The sequence below is a fragment of the Brassica napus genome, chromosome A8 (genome assembly GCF_020379485.1).
Source record: "Brassica napus cultivar Da-Ae chromosome A8, Da-Ae, whole genome shotgun sequence".
Classification (NCBI taxonomy): Eukaryota; Viridiplantae; Streptophyta; class Magnoliopsida; order Brassicales; family Brassicaceae; genus Brassica; species Brassica napus.
This window is the reverse complement of record NC_063441.1, coordinates 13,310,157-13,332,733: the sequence shown is the minus strand read 5'-3', so window position 1 is coordinate 13,332,733 and position 22,577 is coordinate 13,310,157. Positions and strand designations below refer to the sequence as shown.

Below are 22,577 nucleotides of genomic sequence, written 5' to 3'. Positions count from 1 at the left end.
TAAATCCCTAAAATCCGAAACCCCAAACCCCAACCCCATCCTCCCTTAAACCTCAATCTCTTCTATCCATTCTAAACCCCAAATTCTAAAACCACAATTCCTTAACTAATAATCTCAATCTCTTCTTTCTAATTCAAACCCCATTACATAAAATTAAATTATATAAATAGATTTTCATGATTAAATCCATCAAATCACATGGATTAAATCTGAAAATCAGTCATATTAAAACAAAAATACATCAGTCAGATACATCGACATTTTCGTCATTACCAGAAACATCATCATTTTCATTACTCATGATTATGTGGAATTTAGTAAGGTAGCCGAAACAAAAAACGTGTTACAATTACAAAGTGGGTGGACTCGAAAATTCTTCGTTAAGTAAACGTAAACTATTTCCTCGTAAAGAAGATGCTACTTTTACGTCGAGCTTACGAGGAAACAGTTTTTCCTCGTAAAAACGAAGTTACCTTGCGTGGTTTTTACGAAGAAATCGTTTCCTCGTTATTTTACGACGAACTAACGTTGATTGTAAATTTCCTTGTAAGATTCTCGTAAAGTCAACGTAAATTTACGAGGACCAGTTTTCCTCGTTAATTTTCATCGTTAATCTTGTGTTTTCTTGTAGTGTATGAGTGTTGTTTTCTACAAATTAGACCACGAATCCACTCGTATTAAACATATAAATAAATAATCAAGCTACTAACTTCTTTAGACTTATTGTGACCAACAACAGGAAAGTGGTCTCCTTTCAACTTTTTCCCCAATCCCACCATTTTCATGAAATATAAAACCAAAAGCATTAAGAGACATTTGCATTAATTAAATGGTGGATAAATCAAATTTGTAGTGCTATTTTTTGTTTTTTTTTTAATAATTGGTGCAGCCTCATTATAAACACACAGAATAATCTCTAAAGGTATGTAAAGCCATTGTTTATTTAAAGCAGAGTTAACCTGTGGTGGTGTTATTTTCTTATAGATTATATATAGTGATAAACAAAACGCATGAGGTTCTTTTTTGATATTGTGCATCTAATTCAACAAGATATAGCTCAAGAGCACATAAAAACTTTCATTAACTTGCTTTTCGTAAGAAGAGGAGAAGACGATGGGTTTATTGCCACTGGTGAAGAAACTAGGTTTCGTCTTTCTTCTTGTTTCAGCGTTTGCTCTCTCTTTTGCAGGTTTGTTTCTTACCTCTCTCTCTATATATACAACCTTTATTTGCAGCTTTTCTCAGCAAGTTCATGTGCCTATTACGTGCTGAGTCTTTTAGAGAGTAAGATTATTATTACTTGTGCTGCACATGTGCGTTTCTAAACACTAGTGGTTAATTTTTAGACATAATACATGTTAGCATTATTTGGAGTAGTTAATCTTGAATATGAAGAACAAACGAATCTTTCCATTTTCGTTTTGTAGGCCGACCATCCATTCTAATTTATATCCAAGACGATACACATCAAGAGGTTAGTCGTTTTAACCAAAAAAGTTGCCAACTAAACGCCGACATTTATAGTTATTATTTTTAAAACCAAAATAGTCTGATTTTCAAGAACTAATTAGATGAATTCTAGAATAACAAGAATGATAAGTTGGTGAATAAATATGCTATATATGTGGACAGTTGGTGGAAAGAAGGATACATGAACATGAGAGGATTCTAAGGATGAATTCCAGAGACTATGGTCACTTCAGCCCTAAACATAAGCTCCACAGGCCTCCTTCCAAGCTTATTCCCAACTGATCACAGGACTCATATTAGGGTTCGATTATATATAAATTCCGACTTTATGAGATGTATGATATATATACCATGGCATTGCAATAAGTTTGAATGATGATCCAGTTATCATCATAGTTTCAAGATATGTTATATAGGTAAGCGATTATATATATAGTCTTTGCTCATAGGAGTGAGTAATTTATGGAAATGCATGGCACCTTCATCAGTTCAATATATGGATTTGTTACCATGCAATATTGCAATTTATAAGGCATTTATGGTATTCATTTACATCTAAAACAAATCAATATGTATTTGACTATTTTCAACTGTTTTTTGGAAGCTTCCATTAGAGTTCAGTTTCAGTCTCATGCATGATTGTAATGTCAAAACAATAATTAAGGAGTATCTTCACATAAATAGACGTCTTGATATAGCCATATACCTATCATCAACTTATTTTTAAAAAAAACTATATTTTATAAAATTAGAGATAAAGCTAATCTAAGCTGATTTTGTTTGACGAAATAATTTTAGATGCATATTGCAATGTATTTATTGATTTTTGGTCGAAAATCACTATTTTAATAGAAATTCAACAGATTCTAAAATGGACAAACTGTATATGTGCATCCCTTCCGAGCAAAAAAACAAAAGAAGTTGGATTCAGATATTGCTCGTGTCTATCTTTAAACGAACATTAATGCGCGTTGATTACAGGAAACCAGGATTAATGTTCATCTCTTGCAGATTTCAAAATTCAAATCCCATGTTGTGTTTGGTCCCAGTGACCTAAACCTCACTCTATATTTTCTTACACAAAAGAATGTTTTCATTATAAAAAGTTATTTCTAAATCTTTTTCTCTGACCGACTTTCCTCCACTAGAGAATTCAGACCGATCATAACATCACTCACACCTACTCTTTACTCCTCTCCATTGCTTTCTTCTTCTTCAAGCTACAAAATCATGCACCGGTTGTGTGAAGCGCTTATCCGGTTCCAGCGGCTCATAGGGTTTACATACTTAGAGGTTGATTGTTTGTGGTTTTTGAATTGGTTTTTGGTTTTAGTTTTTCTAAAAACTATTTTTTAGACAATCAAGTTTTTAGATAAATAGATTCCCTAGGGAAACTAGTTTTTTCAAATAACTGTTTTTTCTAAAGAAAAACCAAAATCCAAGTTTTTGTGGTTTTTTCAAAACCTCCCGACAGTTTTCAATTTTTTTCTTTTTAATTAATGTTTTGCTATATTTATTTATTAATATATGATAAACAAATAAAACAATAACTAATACAAGCAAATCAGATTTAGTAAAACATTTGTTTAATAATATATAATACAAAAATAATATCTACTAAGAACATTTCAAAAACTTTTCCATAAAATAAAATTAATTTATTAATTTATTTTTATGTAAAGGTTACCTGTTTTGTTAATAAATATATTGCTGTTACTTATTAAAAATTTCTGATATATTAAAAATCTAAAGTCATATATAAAAATCGAGAATAAACATTTTATTTTTCAAAATAAATATTTTTTTTTTCAGAATAAACATTTTGTTTTTCAGAATAAACATTTTGTTTTTCAGAATAAACATTTTAATTTTAATAAAAAATTATTTTATTAATTTTAAAATCAAAAACCAAAAACTAAAAACCAAAATCTAAAACAACCATTCATGTTTTTCGAAAAACTAAAATCTACTGCAAAATCAAAAACCAAAAACTAAAAACCAAAAACTAAAAACCAAAAACCAAAAACTAGAAACCAAAAACTAATAAAACAATCATCACCTTAAGTTCACTTCTGGGGATGACATTTCCATATTAAATATCCACCACGGGAAGGCTATTGTACGCCTCACTATTCATGTGAACAACATTATCATCATGTTCATGTGAAGTCCTAGAGTTTAAGACACACCACCACTAGCAAATCTTGACATCTCCAACATTTTAAACTTTTTTCTCAATGCCCTATGCTCGTTTCAAATTTTATGCCATTATCATTCATATGAAAACTCTTGAGCTCTATTTTCATATTCATCAACAGCATGACTGACCTATCTTGGTGATAACCCTAGATTGTTCCCTTTTATTTCAAAATTTCAAAACTGTTTGTTGTTAACCGGTGGAAGTTCCCATTTACAGAATAAGCAAAACCGGAGATAACCACCGCGTGGCGATTAATTGTTTAACTATGGAGGTTACGTTATTAAACCCAGTAATATTTCGCCACGTAATATTTCATTTGCCACGTCAGGGTATGGACCCAGTAAAATAAAAAAAAATTACAACTGTAAAACGATCTGGTCCCTTAGTTTAGGATCTTCTCTGAATCTCAGATGGGGTCTGGTAGCAGAGAAGACAAGTTTAGTTTTGTCTTTTGCATTGTTTGTCACCGTGGAGACGACGCCGAGCTCTGTTTCTGATTTGGAATCGAGAAAGCAGCAATGGGGAGCTTGGGGACGTTTCTGAGATATCCTGATGACGTATATCCTCTCTTGAAGATGAAGCGAGCGATCGAGAAAGCGGAGAAGCAGATCCCTCCCGAGCCACACTGGGGTTTCTGCTATTCAATGCTCCACAAGGTTTCTCGAAGCTTCTCTCTCGTTATTCAGCAGCTAGGTACCGACCTCCGTAACGCTGTACGTTCCTCCTTTTCTCTCTCAAAAACCATATTCGATACAAGTGTGTTATTGGCATTTTGTGAAGGAATCTAAATATCTGAACTTTACATTTATTGTAGGGTTATATAACAATTTATTATTTATGTAGAATCGGTGACATTAAATGTATCCTTGTGTGGGGATTATTATATGTTTCATGTTTGTGTTCCGCTTAGTTCTGCCGATTGTTGTAACTTGGTTTTGTCGGATTACAGCCTGTTGTTTCTTAAAATTTCGTTTATACTTTGGTTATTACCTCTTGTGCTATCATGAGTATTTCTTGGATCATGTAACGCATAAAAGGAGGTTTAGATTTTTTCTTAAATTGGTTCCACATTTGTTACTTCCTTCACATTGCTTGATCTTGCACTATCTCTTTTGTTGTTGTTGTTGTAGGTGTGTGTGTTCTACTTGGTTCTCCGAGCTCTGGATACTGTCGGTTAGTGTCTCTTTAACTATATCTTCCAACATTACTATTGATTTAATGGTGCTTCTCTAATATCTGCAAGACTGTCATTTGAGATACATCTTCCTTTGTCATGCTCCTACGGCTAATGTCATTTTTTTTTGTTGGTACTATAGAGGATGACACAAGCATACCAACTGATGAGAAGCTGCCCATCTTGATTGCCTTCCACCGTCACATCTACGATACTGACTGGCACTATTCATGCAAGTCTGAAGAGTCTTTTAATCTTTTTGAGCTTTCACATCCCTTTGGTATCTTACTGTGTGACTTACAGATTTTAATCAATCCAACTTTAGGTGGCACGAAGGAGTACAAGGTTCTGATGGACCAATTTCACCATGTTGCTGCAGCTTTTCTGGAACTTGAAAAAGGGTTAGTCCTATTATATGCTCATATGCACTTCTGTTGTGTTTTAGATTTTTTCTGCTCACGCCGTCTCACGTTTATTGACTGTGTTAATTTGTTGAAATTCTCTAATCCGCTTACTGGCAGTACTAATAATTGTTATGTTCAACTTATAACTTTGGTATGTGAAGGTATCAAGAGGCTATCGAGGAAATTACTAAAAGAATGGGTGCAGGGATGGCCAAGTTTATCTGCCAAGAGGTCTGTGATTAAAAAAAAATAACGTTTTTTTTTGGTCTCGGTTTCATTTAGAATCTTGAAATTTTCTAAACCCATTAGGCTGTTTGATGAAGAACTGAAATGATTTGTGTACTAATCTAGTAATCCCTGCAATATGCAGGTAGAAACTGTTGATGACTACGATGAGTACTGCCACTATGTTGCTGGACTTGTGGGTTTAGGTCTCTCTAAACTCTTCCTCGCTTCCGGATCAGAAGTTTTGTTGCCAGATTGGGAGCATATTTCCAATTCAATGGGCTTATTTCTTCAGGTACAACAACATTGTATTATGAACTGTAGAATGTTTGCTCCTCAAATCTTTGCAACCTTTGACAATTTACATGTATATCTCAGAAAACAAACATAATCAGAGATTATCTTGAGGACATTAATGAAATACCAAAGTCCCGCATGTTTTGGCCTCGCAAGATTTGGGGCAAATATGCTGACAAGCTAGAGGTGAATAACATACCATTCTCAATCTCTCATCTTAGTACTGATGTTATCCAAATTGACTCTTTGCTAACAATGCTGTTCCTTTGTTTGGTGAACTATAAATCCAATGTAGGACTTAAAATACGAGGAGAATTCAACAAAAGCAGTGCATTGCTTGAATGAAATGGTCACCAATGCATTGACGCATATTGAAGATTGCCTGAACTACATGGCTGCCTTGCGTGATCCTTCTATATTTCGGTTCTGTGCTATCCCTCAGGTCAGAGAAATTAATATAAGATAATTACACATTCTCCTTTTTAACTGCGCCTGCATAGATCTTGGAAGCTAATATTGATTTTTGCTTGGATGTGTTTCTTTGAGCAGATCATGGCGATTGGAACACTTGCATTGTGCTATAACAATGTACAAGTATTTAGAGGCGTGGTGAAACTGAGGCGAGGTAAGATGTTTATCTTGAGTTTGGTTTCCACTCCTTCTAACACCATCTTACCATTTAGATCCCAAGCTTTAAGTTTTTATCAACAACAATCTTGAGAACGTGTTACAAGCATTTTCTTATATAAGTTTCTATTGTTCAGGTCTAACTGCCAAAGTCATTGACCGCACAAAGACAATGGCTGATGTGTATGGTGCTTTCTATGATTTTTCTTGCATGCTAAAAACAAAGGTATGCCATCACATCCTCTTTTGTTATTTGATTGTTCACTCGGTTATGTTTTTTAGAAGATGATGATTGAACGTGTATTATATGTACATAGGTTGACAAGAACGATCCGAATGCCAGTATGACGCTAAACCGGCTTGAAGCAGTTCAGAAAGTCTGCAGAGACACTGGAGTCCTTCAGAAGAGGTACAAAATATTTGTCTTTTTTTCTTCTGCTTTTGCGTTTGAAATTCAAAAGATGTCTCACTAAGAAACTAGTCCAGAAGAGGATAGAATTATCTTAATTCTTTGGTTTTGGGTTTCTGATGAATCTTTGCCTTTCTTCCTCACAGAAAATCTTATATTAATGACAAAGGACAATCATACAATGTCTATGTAAGTCTTACATATTCCTCTTTTTCCATAGAAGTATATCTCTCTCTCTCTGTTTAAGTAGATACATTACTTATCATCATCCTCTTTTTCTCTATCCGGAAAATTGCAGATTGTAATGCTTGTGATTCTACTTGCCATAGTCTTTGCATATCTCAGAGCAAACTGAGTGACCACTGATGGACAGTGCGATTCCTAGGTTCATTCTTGTTGGTGCCTCTCTCTTTTCTTAGCACTAAGTTCCTATTCAAGATTATTTCCAGAACAAAGAGAGTTTTATACTTGGTTTGGTCTAAACCCATGTACTTTGAATAATCATACCTTACCTTTCTCCATGTCATGTATCTCCCTTGTTTATGTTCAGGTAAAAAGTATATATACTGCCAATGATTTTTTTGTTTTCCGGAATTCATAGTGTAAACTAAACTTTGGTTTTGAGTTGCACGTAGATAAATGTACAAACACCAGATTCCAACATGAACATTTGCGTAAGACTGAACAAACTCTGCCATGTACACGCACATTTGTAAGACCAAAGTCTTAATAAATGAATCAATATGTGAAAGTAATTCGACAAAAGTCTACAGTTAAAACTCAAAAAGGAAGTCTATTCACATAAGAAGATGATAGATACAGAAAGGATTCAAATACAATATTGATATGATACCCAAAGATTGAACAACCTCTTATTCAAGGAATCCGCATCAACGCTTAACCTCATGAACATGGACTTCTGTTTAGCCGGCGAATCTTTTCTCTCTCCAGTACTGAACACACACAAACCATAACCAACAAAGAGAACCACAATGTTACCTTCAATTTTTTTTTAAGTCTCAAAAGACTTCAGAGACTTTGCTAGCAAGAACTCGTTCCCGTCTTTCAATGTACTCATAAGGGAACCAGCCCGCTTTGCCTTTGCATTCACCTTCTGCCCATCCGCTGCCTGTTACCTGACAGTGACACCAACAGACAAATGTGTTATCACACAATTACATGTGAAAATAAAAGAGACATTGTTGGTTTATACTATCAAACCTTTCTAACAACAACGTATTCACCAGTTGATAAGCTTAGCTCGACATTTGTCACACCGTGATATGGGAACAAGACCTGAAAATGTTAATAATATGTTACAATATAAATCTAGATGTAGTTTCTCTTTCGCTTCTCCAATCAGAAACAGTTTATAACATTTGATTAATAAACTTCTAATCCTAATATTTATTTGAAACTTTTACTATCAGTAAGTATACAAAGTTTTAACTCGCAAAGGAAGGTATCGGACATTTGTGAGAGAAAAAAAACAAAAGCCGTAGATGACATTAAAGGCTGAGTAGCATACATACCTCTCCTAAGAAGTACCTCATGCTATCTGTTGGCGTGTCATGCATGTGAGACGATGCAAACACTCCATTCGCTTCCTCATATGATGGAGGCGGCGGCATATTGTCTGTACTTGAGGGAGTAGTGGGGGCTTCAATACGTTGCCTCTCAGATACCATCTGTACATTCAAAGAATGTTCAATTATTTTTCCCTTAGTTGACTCATATAATGATGAATCGACTGTTCAACAATAATACTATCACTGTGACAGGAAGTTGAAAACTGTAAGACTAATGCACACCAACCTCTCCTTCAAGCTGATCAAGTATTTGGAGGACTCTTTGATGGTAGCCACGTTCGGATTCAACCTTGAGATAAGAAAATGAACAATATAATTGTTTAAGAAGTACATATGGGTAAGTAAATCAAAATAGAGCTAAAACGGAGCTTATAAACTAATCATGGTACCATTGAAATAAGTCGTTCAAGAGTCAGTTTTTGTTGTTGATCTTCAACGGAAGATAAAGCAGAGGCGGCTTCGTTCCCCAATATACTCATATTTGACTTCAGGTCTTGAAGTTTTGCTTCAGCAGATTCAAGTTTCATGAATATGTCAGGATTGCCTTGAGACTCTCTCGCCTTTGCTTGGCGTCTGGCAACTTCTGTAGCCTGTTTAGATTTAAAACGGGCAGATGATGCTAGTGATAACAAATGTCAAGTTCTAGAAAGAGGAAAACAATCACATTTCTTCTATGGAAGATAGTCAAATTGCTTCATGGTATTATCTTTGGTAGTACCTGAGCTTCAGCTTCTTGGCGCATTCTGTCATAACGTTGAGCAAGATGTCTAGCATCTTCCAGTGGAGCTCCCAAGACCATTGCCCGTAATGGCTCAGCAACCTAACAGTTTCAAGGTTAAATATTACAGATTGACATGTGAATGTGATCGTAGTAGCTAATGATGGCAAGAAGTTCTTTGTGTACTAATGCTTAGCACTTTGATGAGAAAGACAAACCTGTGTACCAAGAGCCTTCAACATATTTCCACGCTCCTTCTCCATTTGCGCCCGAGCACGTCCGTAGTTCAGTGCAGCCCTTGTTAATACGTTACCATTCGTACATGTGTTCTCTGAACCATACTTCCTGCTATCCTCAGACAGTTTCGTCCCTAAGGAACAATGAAAGCCAGGTCTGTGAGAAAATTGACGTCTACAACAGACAGACATAAAAAAAAAAACACTAAAGGTACGAGAAATCACCAATTTCAACTTGTTTTGACCCGGTGACTATATAACCTTCCACGCCACGAACAATATCTCTTTGGTAATGCTGGAAATGCAGAATGTACATAAGTCCAAATCGATATAGTATACAAAACCTCAAAAAGTCAAAAGCTAAGAACCTTGGCAGCACGGGTGGAAATGTAAAGCTTTTCTAGTTTCTGATGGTGATGGAGTTCGGCATCATCCGATAAACCAGAGCCATGTCCTCCTCCTCCTCCTCCTCCAAATTGCTTGAAGACAGCCTTAACCATTTTCCACAACAAAACTTAAGTCAGCTAACTAGTTAAACCTCAAACACCCTATCTCATGGTCATTTGTAACAAGCAAACAAGACATGAGCAACCCTAATTGCCAAATCAGAATATTCAGATCCACCAAAGTACACAGTAAGTCGAAAGTCATGGATCTTAAAAAAGGTGTCCCCTTTTATTTATTGATTGATTCACCAGAAACCCAACAAATCAAACCAAAATCACAAACAAAGTAGGAAGCTTTTTCACCTGTCTTGCGACTTGTTCCCTGATCCTGCTGGCTTGTTTTCTTATTGCATCCATTTTCTCAACCTCTTCCTTTTTGTATAAGAGCGAGCTCCGCAAAGAAGAGATTCAAAATCGTCAATTGTCGTTTGAACAACACGATGAGATCAAAAGGTAGAAAAAGTTTCCAAAAGTTAGTGTATTTGGGCTCTTAAGGCCCATTGGGCTCTAAATAGCATATCCAGTATTTTATCAAGCAGCCGAAAAGGGTCGGATATTTATTTTGGATCCGAACGTATTCGATATTTTACTTATTTGGATTTGAAAACTCATTTTGGGCTTATTGGCCCATTGCGCTCTAAAGATCGGTGTCCAAAATGCTCAATTAAGGATTGGTTATCTAAATTTTATTTACTTTTGATTTTATTAAATCAGTTATTTTCTTTAGAAACCCCATTAAGGATCAGCAATAATCATGGTCTAATTCAAATTCTTCGGATTGGTTTTTCAGCTTTTGAGATATCTGTTCTGGTGCTATAAAATCTTCAAATTTTTCGCAGAAAGATTTTCTTTAAAATGTTAGTGAAATGGGCCGATAAGGCCCATTGGGCTTGATATTAAACCCTAGAGATATTATATAAATAAGAAGCCACAAATATCATTAGGTCTTCCTTCCTCACAGTTGTTGAAGCCGCTTCGTCACACTCTCTAAACCATGGCTGTCGGGTAAACTCTTTACATCTCTCATGGCGATAGCATACATTATTATCATCTTCTTATCTACGAGTATTCTGATTTTTGTACAGGAAGAACAAGAGGATCTCCAAGGGTCGTAAAGGAGGCAAGAAGAAGATGTAAGTAGCGTCATTTTACCAAGATTTGAGTTTCAGATTTCGATTATTCAATCTGTATACTGAGTACAAAGTCTTTGTTGTTTTTTTTTTTAAATTCAGAGTTGATCCTTTCTCCAAGAAGGATTGGTATGATATCAAGGCTCCCTCTAACTTCACTCACAGAAATGTCGGAAAGACACTTGTTTCCAGAACTCAGGGTACCAAGGTAATAATGTCTACCTCTGTTACTACACTTTCTTGAGAGAGATTAGGTTTCTTGTTCTAGGTTTTAGAGGTAGAGCTTTTGATTGGTTTCATTACAGGAACTGCTTTGTGTCGGAATATTCTATTGTTTTGTTTTGTTTTGTTTTGTCAAAATCTTAACTTTTACTTCTGGGTTGGCTCAAAATGTATGAACAGATTGCCTCTGAGGGGTTGAAACACAGGGTGTTTGAGGTTTCTCTTGCTGATCTTCAAAGCGACGAGGATCATTCTTACAGGAAGATCCGTCTCAGAGCTGAAGATGTTCAGGGCAGGAATGTGTTGACACAGTTCTGGGTAAAGTTTAAATCTTTTAAACTTTTATATGCCTAATCTTTCAGAACTTTGCTTTTAGAAATTAGTTAAGACAATGAACTGTTCTGTCAGGGTATGAACTTCACAACCGACAAGCTGAGGTCGTTGGTGAAGAAGTGGCAGACTTTGATTGAAGCCCATGTCGATGTGAAGACCACAGACAGCTACACCTTGAGGATGTTCTGCATTGGTTTCACCAAGAGGCGTGCTAACCAGGTGAAGCGTACTTGCTATGCTCAGTCCAGCCAAGTCCGCCAGGTAATAGCCACCACAACATAGCATGTGTGTGTCTTCTTTTAGATTGACATTGCGTTTTAATGTTTTGTTGGATCATTGTAGATTCGCAGAAAGATGAGTGAGATTATGGTGAAGGAGGCTTCATCATGTGACCTTAAGGAGCTTGTGGCCAAGTTCATCCCGGAGGCCATTGGAAAGGAGATTGAGAAGGCGACGCAGAACATCTACCCATTGCAGAATGTGTTCATCCGTAAAGTCAAGATCCTCAAGGCTCCTAAGTTTGACCTTGGAAAGCTCATGGAGGTGAGTTGAGAACCAAGTGTTGTCATCATCATCTTATCTTGGTTTGGAGCCATTAGTCGAATCTAACTTTGTTATGCTTTTTTTCTCGTTAGGTTCATGGTGACTACACAGCAGAGGATGTTGGTGTGAGGGTAGACAGGCCAGCGGATGAGACAGCTGAGGAACCAACTGAAATCATCGGAGCTTAGAAAACTAGTGTTAGGTCGCCATTGTTGTGGAGTTTTTGTTAAGAGAGCTTCTACTTCTTTTTGTACTTCTTTTTGATGGATTATTACTCTTGTTTATCGTAATTTTTATATTGTTTTCATTCCTGGATTTTCTTTAAATATTAAGAAGAAAGTTTATATTTAAATAATAGAAGTATAATTGATTTTACAATATACATTTGAAATTCATAATTTTCTATTGTATTACAATTAGGTAGTTTGTGATGCTAAACTTGTATTTTTTTTTGTTTCTTCCTCCTTGAATTAGTGAGACGGAGTCGAATCTCTTTCACGATTCTTATATCTTTCTTTACCTTTGTCTTTGATTTGAGGAATGATATTATGTCTCCTTTGCTAAGATATCTTTTTGACTATAGTTTCCGACGAATGATTACATTGTTTGTCGACATTCAGTTATTCAAATGAATTGTGTTTAGTTAAAACTCAAATGATTATGTTTTGTGACTTTTGTATTGGCTTTCTTTTCCGGTTTGGTCTTGTGTTTTGTCTGATAATTGTTTTCTCTCATTTTTGGGTGTAAAAAGGAAGACCCAAATGTTTTAGTTACAGGGCTGTTCGTTTGGTTGCCGCAGGTACCGGCGGCAGCGGCAGCGTCAACATTCTGCGTCAACTCTTGTTCGTTTCGTTGACGCAGGAACCGGCGGCAGCGGCAGCGTCCGAACGCTGCGTCCTGCGGCTGACGCCGATAAAACCTGCGGTCGCGATATGATATACGGCAGCGGCAGCGGCAGCGTCAGCGTCTGCGAAACGAACAACAACTGTTTACATTGACGCTGCCGCCGCCGCTGACGCTGCCGCTGCCGCTGCCGCCGAAACCTGCGGCAACCAAACGAACAGGGCTTACATCACTTGCATGGGCGACTGTTTCTTTTTTTCTATCTCTACTTTGCGATTTACTGTCGTTGTATTTATTAAAAACTTATAATTAAGTAGAATTTTATATTCAAAACAAAAAAAGAGTAGAATTTACGTAGGTCAGACAGACAGACTTAGGTAGATTGGGTACCGTGTAGCAAAATTTCTCCATGTTACTGATGTCGACCGGTATTGTGTGAACACAAGAATACAAGGATCATTAACTCAAGAAACAAGTTGCATTGCTTACATCATTTGAAGCTAGCTGTTCCATCTCCTTGACGTTAAAAAAAAAATAACAAATTGAAAAAGGAGCAAGAGTGATGAGAGCTAATGGTATCGAGCAGTAAGGGAAAATGCGACACGTTCTCCTGTTGCCCCCATCCCACTCTCGTCACTCCTCACCTTACTAGCCTACTCCCTTCTTTTATTAATCTTTTCACAGAAAAGGAGAATATATCTACACCAAAATACCAAATAAGGTTGGCCTGAAAAAATCACTACCAAACTAAGTGATCGTAGCGACTCCTTCAAAAATAAAACACAAGCCCTACTTTTTCCTCAAGATGGTTTCACCTTTCTACAGGGACCCAATCAATGTAATTTATGTAAATAGCTATTCCTAACGAAAATTGAATCGGAGTAGCGGAACGCCTACCAGATACTCATTTACCACTCTTGTTGGTACCCCCAAGATCAGTTATTTATCATAGCAAACTATGTGTATTGATTTTATCAAGGTTTGAAGTAGTATGTCAATCCATCCCCTATCATTCCACGATTTTCGAAACACTTTTTATTATAACTGGTTGGGCTATGGTATGGTTTATTGCCTAACCTCAGAAATGATTTTGGATATTAAATAACAACTTTTTGCACAATATCAAGTTTAAGTTTGCATTCCAAGATTTATAATCCAATTTCACAATAATTGGTAGCACATTTACATCTGGCAAAGGAAGTTTCCTGATCAGGTGAGAGCCGAGTAGTAGTTGTTGATTTTAATTTGAATCAAACTATAAAAGGAAACATGGCATAACTAAAAATTAAAATAATTTATTTTGATACTGATCTTTTTATTATTATTTTTTTAATTTTTTAGAGGATTTGGCCATATATAGTGGTTGCTTTGGTGAACTCCACTCCAACGGTGGTTTGCATGCATCGTATCCATTTCCATCACTACCAAAACCCACGCTTCTCTTTTTGTTTGGCAGTGATAGGTAAATTGCTTTTTAGGTTTCGTATTGTGAACTTTATTTATGCTGCTTTGTGTATAGATATTAAGTCTTTGAATCGAATTTGAATTTGTTTATTTTATTTGAATTTATATCTTTTTAAGTATGTAGCAATAAATCGAGGATGGGTTGGATAGTATATCGCCTTTAACCCTTTAGGGACTGCATGGGAGTGTTCTTCATAGTAACGTAAACTTAATTTGTCACTACAAATTGTAAAATACTATTTTTCTACGTCTTAGAGTAAAATGTAATTAGCATAATAACTTACTTGGAATGAATGCATGTAGATAACTTAAAAATGTAACCAAGGGCTATATACAGTAGATGGAGAGCCACCATGACCTTCCCATATTGATCTCGGGCACAAAAGACTGAGAGAGCACGGTAAACATAACCAGTATGTATCGCTAATAGCCTAATACTAGTAGGGAATAGCAAAATTCACCATTGTAAAAAATTGTTTAGCATTTTGTAAGAAGAAAATGGTCAACCCTTTTGGCAAGGCAAGCTAATTAGGCATCGACAAGAAGCATGATTAACCCCTTCACAACAATTAAAAAAAACAAAAAAAAATATTATAAAAATCAATCAAATTACATTGAATAATGTGAAATAGACCTAACTTATCAATTTGCGACCAAGGATAAGCACCAGACATACACGTAGCGAACTCTTTGATTAGGCCCAAAGAAAAAAAATGAAGGCACCAAAGAGAAAAATCTTGACGTATGGACTTTTTAAAAAGTACAATGCTTTTTGTTTGGCTTTACAAAAAAAATTGATAACTAAATTTAACAATTTGCCTGTGCGAGTGAGTTGTAGATGATAAAAGAAAAGTTAAGAAGCCACAAAAACCAAAGCACAAACGATCGTGAGGTCACACATAACAACATAGCATGATTTGAGCCTCGTGAGGTCCCACAAAGTCACAAGATTTCTTCTATACTCAACAGTCTAAATCCATACAAGAATAGAAAAAACAGTTTTCAAAGAAGAAAAAATAAACTAAATGCATTGGGAATAGCTAGATTAGCAAAACCAACGGACGACTTTTGGGCACTAACGTATTGCGATGATCAGTCCAGTCTGGTTCGTACTGATTCTGGAATTTATTTGTAGGTTTGGTACTAGTTTTGTCTACAACTATATATAAGATAATCTGCGAAATGATTCTGCAAGCTTTTTTGTTTCACTGCCTAAAACCACCGATTACCACTTACTGGACACGGTGATTCCAGTCACCCCATTTTTGAACATGGGATTGGAACCCTTTTTTCTAAATGTCAAGCTAAAGCTCGCGGACCAATTTGCCAAAACGACACATCATTTTACACCAACATGAGGAGGCAAATAAAGAAGGCGTAAAAGCATTGATTCTGAAACACTAATCTTAGGATCATTCGTGAAAGAAGATTTTGTAATATTCCACAAACTAGAAACTATTAAGAATACAAAATAAATTAGGGGAAAATAAAAAAAAAACTAATAGGAAAAAAGAGCTTTAACTTTTGGAAATGGAAGCACAAACACAAAAACACAAAGTCTATTTTACCTTTTAACCCATTCAAGAATCCTCCTTTAGTTTCAGACTTTCAGTGCCCTCTTACTTTGCCTATCTCCCTACTCCTCTGTTTCTTCGCCTTCTCTCACCCTTTCTTCTTCTATCAGGTATAGAATTAATATGAGCATATCCGTCAACATACCTCTCTACTTCTCTTATCTTTCTAGTTTCTCGCAAGCTTGCATGCGCAGACGTTTTAGCTACTTTTTCTTGTTTAATTATGTGTATGGTTGTGTTGTAATAGTGAGAACTAAAATATGTCAAGTGATAATTGAAACTTATAAGATTTTATATGTATGTGTATGAAAGAAAGAGTGAATGGAGCTGTGGACAGAAGCTAGAGCCCTAAAAGCAAGTCTAAGAGGAGAAGCTATAAAGCATCAAGTGATTGTGGCTGAGGATCTAAGCCGAACTTCTTCTGCTGAAGATTTCTCCGTTGAGTGTTTCCTTGATTTCTCAGAAGAAGGTCAAGAAAGAGACGAAGAACAACTTGTCTCCGTTTGTTCTTCACAAGAAGAACAAGAACAAGATTATTGTATCTTTAGTTCACAACCTTGCATCTTTGATCAACTTCCTTCTTTGCCGGTATATTTATTTTTCTTATAATTAAAAGAAACTTAGTTGATTTTTCTGATTTTTAAAATTTATTTTCTGATATTTAGGATGAAGATGTGGAAGAGCTTGAATGGGTATCTCGTGTTGTGGATGACTGTTCATCACCAGAAGTCTCACTTCTCTTCACACAAACCCTCAAAACCAAACCAAGCTTCTCATCTTCAGTTCCGGTTAAACCAAGAACCAAACGGTCTCGGAACAGCTTAACCGGTGACCGAGTGTGGCCACTAGTTTCAACCAATCAACATGCAACAGGAGAGCAGTGTAAGAAGAAGAAACAAGAAACGGCCGTTTTGTTTCAAAGAAGATGCAGCCATTGTGGCACAAACACCACACCTCAATGGAGAACCGGTCCGGCCGGTCCAAAAACCTTATGTAATGCATGTGGTGTGCGGTTTAAGTCCGGTAGGCTCTGCCCAGAGTACAGACCGGCGGATAGTCCGACGTTCTCAAATGAGATCCACTCAAACCTTCATAGGAAGGTTATGGAACTGAGAAAGAGTAAAGAGTTAGGTGAAGAACGAGGAGAAGCTACTACTAAATCAGACCAGGTCAAATTTGGCAGCTAAGTGGTAGAGAAGACTTAGGTAAAATGAAAACCTACTTGTTTTAGCATTATCTCTAGTTTTGTACTATAATTTAATAACTTGTTCCAAAATATGTTAAGCTGTTTTGGAATTAGTGTACTGAAAACGTTGTTTTCTATAAACAAGATTATATATTTTTAATGATGTTAGACCACCACCACTACTACTTCGAATGATTTTGGTCCATGTGAAGTGCTATAGACTTTTTGAAGTATTTGGCAAACTATAAAAGTTAACACTCTGCCAAAATAAATGCAACATTAATGTACTATTCTGAATATTCCACAACATTTTTTTTTTTTGTAATACAAGACAAATAATAGTTATATTTGCATATTTACTGTGTGGCCATAGGTTTTCTGCCTCATGTAAACAGTAACTTATTTCTCCTTTACAAAGAATCAAAGAATAGTTAAGTCTCATAACTTTACTACAAAGCAACACTAACACAAATCGCTTTTGTAAGCATACAATCTTAAAGTTTAGACTGTGGTGACAACATGATTAAACACAATAAAATAGCACATATCATTTACCGACTTAAATCTTCTAGCCACAAGTTCTTAATTATGTATATCATCAACTGCTACATAAAAAAGACTAACACTAGAAGGAATGTACATTTCCATGGACCCTTTGGTCAGTAGTTTCACAAATATATTTTTTATAAACTAGACTCAAGTGAATCTCAATATCAAACGTCAATGCCGTTCCATGTAAAAATGGAGAAGAAAACCACTGAATTCTACAAAATGGTGCTGCTTAGCTTCTTTCAAGTGAATTCTTCTTACAAAACATGGTCTTATGTTTGCAAACGTTGTTAATACTAAACAGGTATGCGTAAAAAATCTAAACTCCACACCAAAAAAATGAGATATTACAAGAATGAAGGAGAGAGAGTAAGCAAAATGAATTACAAAGTCAAAATCAAGCCGCTCATTAGCTCATAGTCACAATAGTGAGTTCAGAATAAAATTTGGTACTTTCTAAAGATTTATTGGACAAGTTCCTAAAGTTTATGACTGAGTCAACAATCCGTTGTAGTCTAGCTGGTCAGGATACTCGGCTCTCACCCGAGAGACCCGGGTTCGAGTCCCGGCAACGGAGTCAATTTTTTTGTCTCCTCCTTTTTCAGTTACTTTACATGTTTATGTTAGCTTCTAAAAGAACATGGTTTTGGTTTGGTTCAGTTCAATGTTCTTTTCAAATCCGTTTCTCAAGGACCGAGTTCTTCTGTTCTCTTTCTGATGGGCTTGTAATTATCATGGGCCTATTTCTTTTTGTAAATGAAGCTCGAATTACAGGCCCATGTGTAAACTCTCCTTTGGGTCCCTCTGCGCCAAAGAGAAGGTTTGTCACTAGTTGAAAATCAGAAATTAGAAGAAGAAAAACAGAGTGAGGAGGAGAGTCGAAAGGAAAGCAATCGGAAGCAGAAAGATGAGCGGAGTTTCAACGGCGGCGTATTTCGCGCGGAGAGCGGCGCAAAAGGAGAGGGTTCGAATCCTCTATCGCCGTGCCCTCAAGGATACTCTGAACTGGGCTGTTCATCGCCACATTTTCTACCGAGACGTATGTTTCTTCTCCTCAGATCTCCGAATCGGATTTGGATTTCGTCTTCCTCTATGTTTTTCGCCGATCTCGCGTATTGGGTTGTTGAATTCGTTGATGTTCGTTCATTTTCAGGCTTCTGATCTGCGGGAGAAGTTCAATGCCAACCAAGACGTGGTATTGTTTCTCTTCTTCATTTCATACTCTTGCCGTTTCGTTGTTGGTTTTGTTAATTGAATTGTTCAGTAATCCTCGGGAAATGTAAGTTTATTGTATGTTGTTTGATCTAATTTGGTAAAGAGAGAGACTTTAGAGTTTAGAGAAATGATTAACCGCTTATGTAAAGTGGGTTTGGACGTTAAATGTGATAAAGCTTGCTTTTTTCTTTGTTATTATGTTGAGTTGGTATCTCCAGTTCATTACTATGTAGAATAAACTCTGCTTTTGCAATGCATTTGCTTATATGATTAAATGTTTCTGTGTCATCCACTTTAATAAAGTGACTTTATAGTTAAACTCTTCTTCCAACTCCTGACTAGATTACAACGTTGGTGATTGCGAATTTACCTTCTGATTCTCACTGCCTTTGTTTCTCATTGTGTCTCCCTTGATTGTGGGTGTATGTTGTAGGAGGATGTTGACAGAATCGACAAACTGATTGCTCATGGTGAAGCCGAATACAACAAATGGCGACACCCTGATCCTTATATCGGTAAGCAACCATGATGGTAGATTTGATAGGTTTGTACAAGTTCCTCTCAGGTTAGAGAATTGGATTTCTAGCTTACTTTTTTAATTTTATTTTGTAGTTCCATGGGCTCCTGGTGGCTCAAAGTTCTGTAGAAACCCTACTCCGCCTGCTGGGGTAATCTTTCTTCTCAACACTTATTGCTTCCATGGTCTCACTTTCCTATTCTCAAAGTACTCATCTTCTTTTGTCACTGGTGCAGATTGAGATTGTGTACAACTATGGTCAAGAAGACAACCCATAAATCTAATTTTCATACCCCCATCAATAAAGTAAGTTGGATGGTTATCAGATGCTCTCATTCTTTTCGTTTCAGTCTCATAAATGTCCCCCTTCAATGGAACCACTACGCATGTTAAGTTTCAATGGTGTTTGTTATCTACTGCAGAATTGAAGCATCTTGTGGCTATGGTTCAGAATATAAACTCAAGGCTTTCAAGGTTGAAACTTTGAGGGACCATTTCTATTTTTTCGTTCACTATTGTTTCAACTTGTTAGTCAATGGATGTTCTGGCTTTCAAACCCTATGAGGAAAACAGGAAATTGTCTGTGTTTTTTTCTGTCTACTTTGACCACATATCTACCAGCGTTTTATAAATGTGTCCGTTTGCTAACAAAAACGCGATTCCTAACCCAAAAGAGTAAGTGAATTCGATGTGTTTTATTCATATCCTAAAAAAGAATAAGGTGATGATTGTTTCACTAGTTTTTGGTTTTAGTTTCTGGCTTTTAGATTTTAGTTTTTGATTTTAGTTTTTAGTTTTAGTTTTTAGATTTTGATTTTGATTTTCGTTTTTAGTTTTTAGTTTTTGGTTTTTAGTTTTAGTTTTTGGTTTTTGATTTGTGTATTTTAGGTTAAAATTTATTTTTCGAAATTACTGTTTTGTTTTTATAAAATGAGATGATTTATTTTAAGGCAATACAAAAAAAATACTAATAAAATTATTGAAATTTATATTAAAATGTAGAAAATATCAATAAAATTTTAAAATTATCATTAAAATATATCAAAATACTATGACTGAGAAAATCTAAAAAGATTCAACACAAAATGGTTTTCAGAGTTTTTATTTTTAGTTATTAGTTTTTAGATTTTTATTTTTATATTTATGTTTAATTTGATTTTGATTTTTTTTTGAATTATTTTTCAGTTTTATGAATTTTATAGCAATAAAATAAATCATAAATAAAATATGTAAAAGTTTATATTTTATTATTAAAATGTATTAAAATATTATGTCTGTTATTTGAAAAATATATTAAATTTTTTTTTAATTATTGAATTTTTGTAAAAAAGAAATATTTTCCTACTGATTAAAATTTTTAATATAAAAATAATACAATAAAATACGTAAGAAAAGAGTGTAGAGTTTAACAAACATATACATCTAAGTAGTGTTAATATATTGTATTTATATATTTACCAAAAAGTAGTAATCGTGCATATCTTCAAAAGCCAACAAAACAAGAATTTTGGTTTTTCGTTGAAAAGTTAGTTAAACATCTAAAATCTAGTTTTCCTATTTTCTAGGAAATCTACTTTGTTAAAATCTTGATTGGCAATAATATAAGTTTTAGTTTTCCTAAATTGTAGAGAATCACTTTTTTTAGAAATCTTGATTGGACAAAAATGTAGATTTTGAAAAACAAAAACCAAAAACCAATGTAGAAACTGCAAACAATCAACACCTAAATGTGAATTCATAGTTGTACTGTAAAATTATTTGAATTTTATACCCAAATGCCAGGCATAATAAAGCAGTTGCATCTGTTTATATATTCTTAGACGATTTATATATGGCAGTTGAATCCCTTATAATCTTAAGAACTATTGTTTCTTACTAAACATTTAAACACTAGAAAAAAAATCAAAAACACAAAAGCCGTCCTTTCAAAATATAATGATTTTTGTTTGTGTCAACTGTTACAGTGCCTTGAGTTGCATTTGTGCACAATTGATGAAAAAAAAAAGAAGAGAATTAGGGCCTATTTGGCTGGCTTATATAAGGCTCGTACACAAGCTATTCCACAGCCATGTGGTCTTTGCAGAAGAAACAAATGAGTCTGAAGCATTTGGAGGATGTGCTAGAAGAACATTTTTGTTTCGATCCCTTTGCCATTTGCTAAGATAAGAACAGAAAGAATCGTCACGGGATATGAAGATTAAATTAGATGTGTCTGAATTATATGCCCAATCCAATAATTCGCGGAAAATACGCGAACTAGAACTTCCTGTATCAGAACATAAAAAGACGTTAGATAAAGATGATACACACAAATCAAGATATGATCCAAATTTTAATGAAAACGAGATGATAATTAAGAAGATTAACTGGAGTTCACATGGACGTGATTAAGAACAACTCCAGTGGAAGAGAGAGCTTTTTTGACCGAAGGAGGAATGTGATTCATGTTTCCATACGCAGAGATAGAGATTGGACCAAGGTAGTTCAACTTACTCAAAGCCAAGCTTATCTTCTGAGAGATCTCTTCAGCTTTGCAGCCATTGGGAATCGGACAGTTCTCAATGTCCCAACAAACCCACGTTGCAGCCTCCTCAGCTTTAGCCTCCGCCATCTCCATAACTAACTAGTGAATAGATTAAACACAAAAATAAAAAATCAAAGAATAAATTAGAAAATCAAAAATCTTTAGGGAAAATAACCAATTAATAAGCAAATGATCGCGAATTAAAACCCCTACAGATAACATGGACAAGAGATAAGACATAAGTCCTCAATGTTTCTTGTATAACCTAAACCCTAAGTTCTGAAATCCATCAAAACCGTCCAATGACAGTATTGAAAAACATGAGGAGAGATCAGTGACCAGAAGATAACTCACAGTTGCAGAGAGATCACAGGGACGAGAGAAGCTGACGTAAGTCCTCAATGTTTCCAAGGGTTTAACTTTTAAGGTTTTTTATTTCCATGTTTTAGGGTTTTTGTGAGTGAAATAATTGAAAGTATTCGCACCGCCACATGTTTTTCCATAAGTATAGTCGGTGGCCTGGCCCTTCTTTTAAAACGGGCCACCCAAACTAGAACCATATGATCGCGCGCTTGTGGAATCCTAAGTGGCCGAAACCCTAACCTAGGCTTAAACAGTTTAAGTTAAAACTTATTTAAAATTATATACGCATCTCTCTCTCAGCCAGATGCGCAGAATTCAA

The 22,577-nt window shown here is 35.4% G+C and overlaps 7 protein-coding genes and 1 non-coding gene across 10 annotated transcripts; 6 read left to right on the top strand and 2 right to left on the bottom strand.

Annotated features, from left to right (window-relative positions):
* Positions 1-902: 902 nt before the first annotated feature.
* On the top strand, positions 903-2,036 carry BNAA08G11070D (protein CASPARIAN STRIP INTEGRITY FACTOR 2). Its single transcript, XM_013799401.3, has 3 exons — positions 903-1,189; positions 1,428-1,474; positions 1,633-2,036. The coding sequence occupies exons 1-3, from the start codon at positions 1,114-1,116 to the stop codon at positions 1,750-1,752; spliced, it is 243 nt and encodes an 80-aa protein (XP_013654855.2). The 5' UTR covers positions 903-1,113; the 3' UTR covers positions 1,753-2,036.
* Positions 2,037-3,810: 1,774 nt separating this feature from the next.
* LOC106361022 (squalene synthase 1) lies at positions 3,811-7,382 on the top strand. Of its 2 annotated transcripts, XM_013800719.3 has the most exons (13): positions 3,811-4,383; positions 4,801-4,843; positions 4,987-5,076; positions 5,170-5,245; positions 5,410-5,479; positions 5,619-5,768; positions 5,852-5,956; positions 6,066-6,212; positions 6,320-6,395; positions 6,535-6,623; positions 6,715-6,806; positions 6,953-6,995; positions 7,105-7,382. In XM_013800719.3, the coding sequence occupies exons 1-13, from the start codon at positions 4,189-4,191 to the stop codon at positions 7,159-7,161; spliced, it is 1,233 nt and encodes a 410-aa protein (XP_013656173.2). In that variant the 5' UTR covers positions 3,811-4,188; the 3' UTR covers positions 7,162-7,382. The 2 variants fall into 2 exon arrangements, with proteins under 2 accessions (XP_013656173.2, XP_022545699.2); XM_022689978.2 differs by lacking the exons at positions 3,811-4,383; positions 4,801-4,843 and having other exon boundaries at positions 4,981-5,080.
* Positions 7,383-7,505: 123 nt separating this feature from the next.
* LOC106361023 (SH3 domain-containing protein 2) lies at positions 7,506-10,233 on the bottom strand. The gene is made up of 10 exons (XM_013800720.3): positions 10,099-10,233; positions 9,718-9,840; positions 9,575-9,644; positions 9,332-9,483; positions 9,114-9,215; positions 8,785-8,985; positions 8,622-8,684; positions 8,339-8,494; positions 8,028-8,102; positions 7,506-7,942 (listed from the first exon to the last, which is right to left on the bottom strand). Exons 1-10 carry the CDS (start codon positions 10,150-10,152, stop codon positions 7,826-7,828), a joined length of 1,113 nt encoding a protein of 370 aa, XP_013656174.2. The 5' UTR covers positions 10,153-10,233; the 3' UTR covers positions 7,506-7,825.
* A 476-nt stretch (positions 10,234-10,709) lies between these two features.
* LOC106361021 (40S ribosomal protein S3a-2) lies at positions 10,710-12,330 on the top strand. Its single transcript, XM_013800718.3, has 7 exons — positions 10,710-10,800; positions 10,881-10,928; positions 11,028-11,133; positions 11,328-11,465; positions 11,556-11,741; positions 11,823-12,023; positions 12,116-12,330. Exons 1-7 carry the CDS (start codon positions 10,790-10,792, stop codon positions 12,209-12,211), a joined length of 786 nt encoding a protein of 261 aa, XP_013656172.2. The 5' UTR covers positions 10,710-10,789; the 3' UTR covers positions 12,212-12,330.
* Positions 12,331-15,803: 3,473 nt separating this feature from the next.
* LOC106361020 (GATA transcription factor 3) lies at positions 15,804-17,263 on the top strand. Of its 2 annotated transcripts, none has more exons than XM_013800717.3 (3): positions 15,804-16,014; positions 16,221-16,492; positions 16,570-17,263. In XM_013800717.3, the coding sequence occupies exons 2-3, from the start codon at positions 16,226-16,228 to the stop codon at positions 17,089-17,091; spliced, it is 789 nt and encodes a 262-aa protein (XP_013656171.2). In that variant the 5' UTR covers positions 15,804-16,014; positions 16,221-16,225; the 3' UTR covers positions 17,092-17,263. The 2 variants fall into 2 exon arrangements, with proteins under 2 accessions (XP_013656171.2, XP_013656170.2); XM_013800716.3 differs by having other exon boundaries at positions 15,821-16,014; positions 16,217-16,492.
* Positions 17,264-18,143: 880 nt separating this feature from the next.
* Positions 18,144-18,216, top strand: TRNAE-CUC. Its single transcript has one exon. It is a non-coding gene; the product is annotated as a tRNA-Glu (tRNA).
* Positions 18,217-18,448: 232 nt separating this feature from the next.
* LOC106361019 (NADH dehydrogenase [ubiquinone] 1 beta subcomplex subunit 9) lies at positions 18,449-20,019 on the top strand. Its single transcript, XM_013800715.3, has 6 exons — positions 18,449-18,678; positions 18,793-18,834; positions 19,288-19,369; positions 19,467-19,522; positions 19,608-19,677; positions 19,794-20,019. Exons 1-5 carry the CDS (start codon positions 18,547-18,549, stop codon positions 19,647-19,649), a joined length of 354 nt encoding a protein of 117 aa, XP_013656169.2. The 5' UTR covers positions 18,449-18,546; the 3' UTR covers positions 19,650-19,677; positions 19,794-20,019.
* A 1,385-nt stretch (positions 20,020-21,404) lies between these two features.
* On the bottom strand, positions 21,405-21,988 carry LOC111200077. The gene is made up of 2 exons (XM_022690749.2): positions 21,739-21,988; positions 21,405-21,637 (listed from the first exon to the last, which is right to left on the bottom strand). The coding sequence occupies exons 1-2, from the start codon at positions 21,986-21,988 to the stop codon at positions 21,405-21,407; spliced, it is 483 nt and encodes a 160-aa protein (XP_022546470.2).
* Between the last annotated feature and the right edge of the window lie 589 nt (positions 21,989-22,577).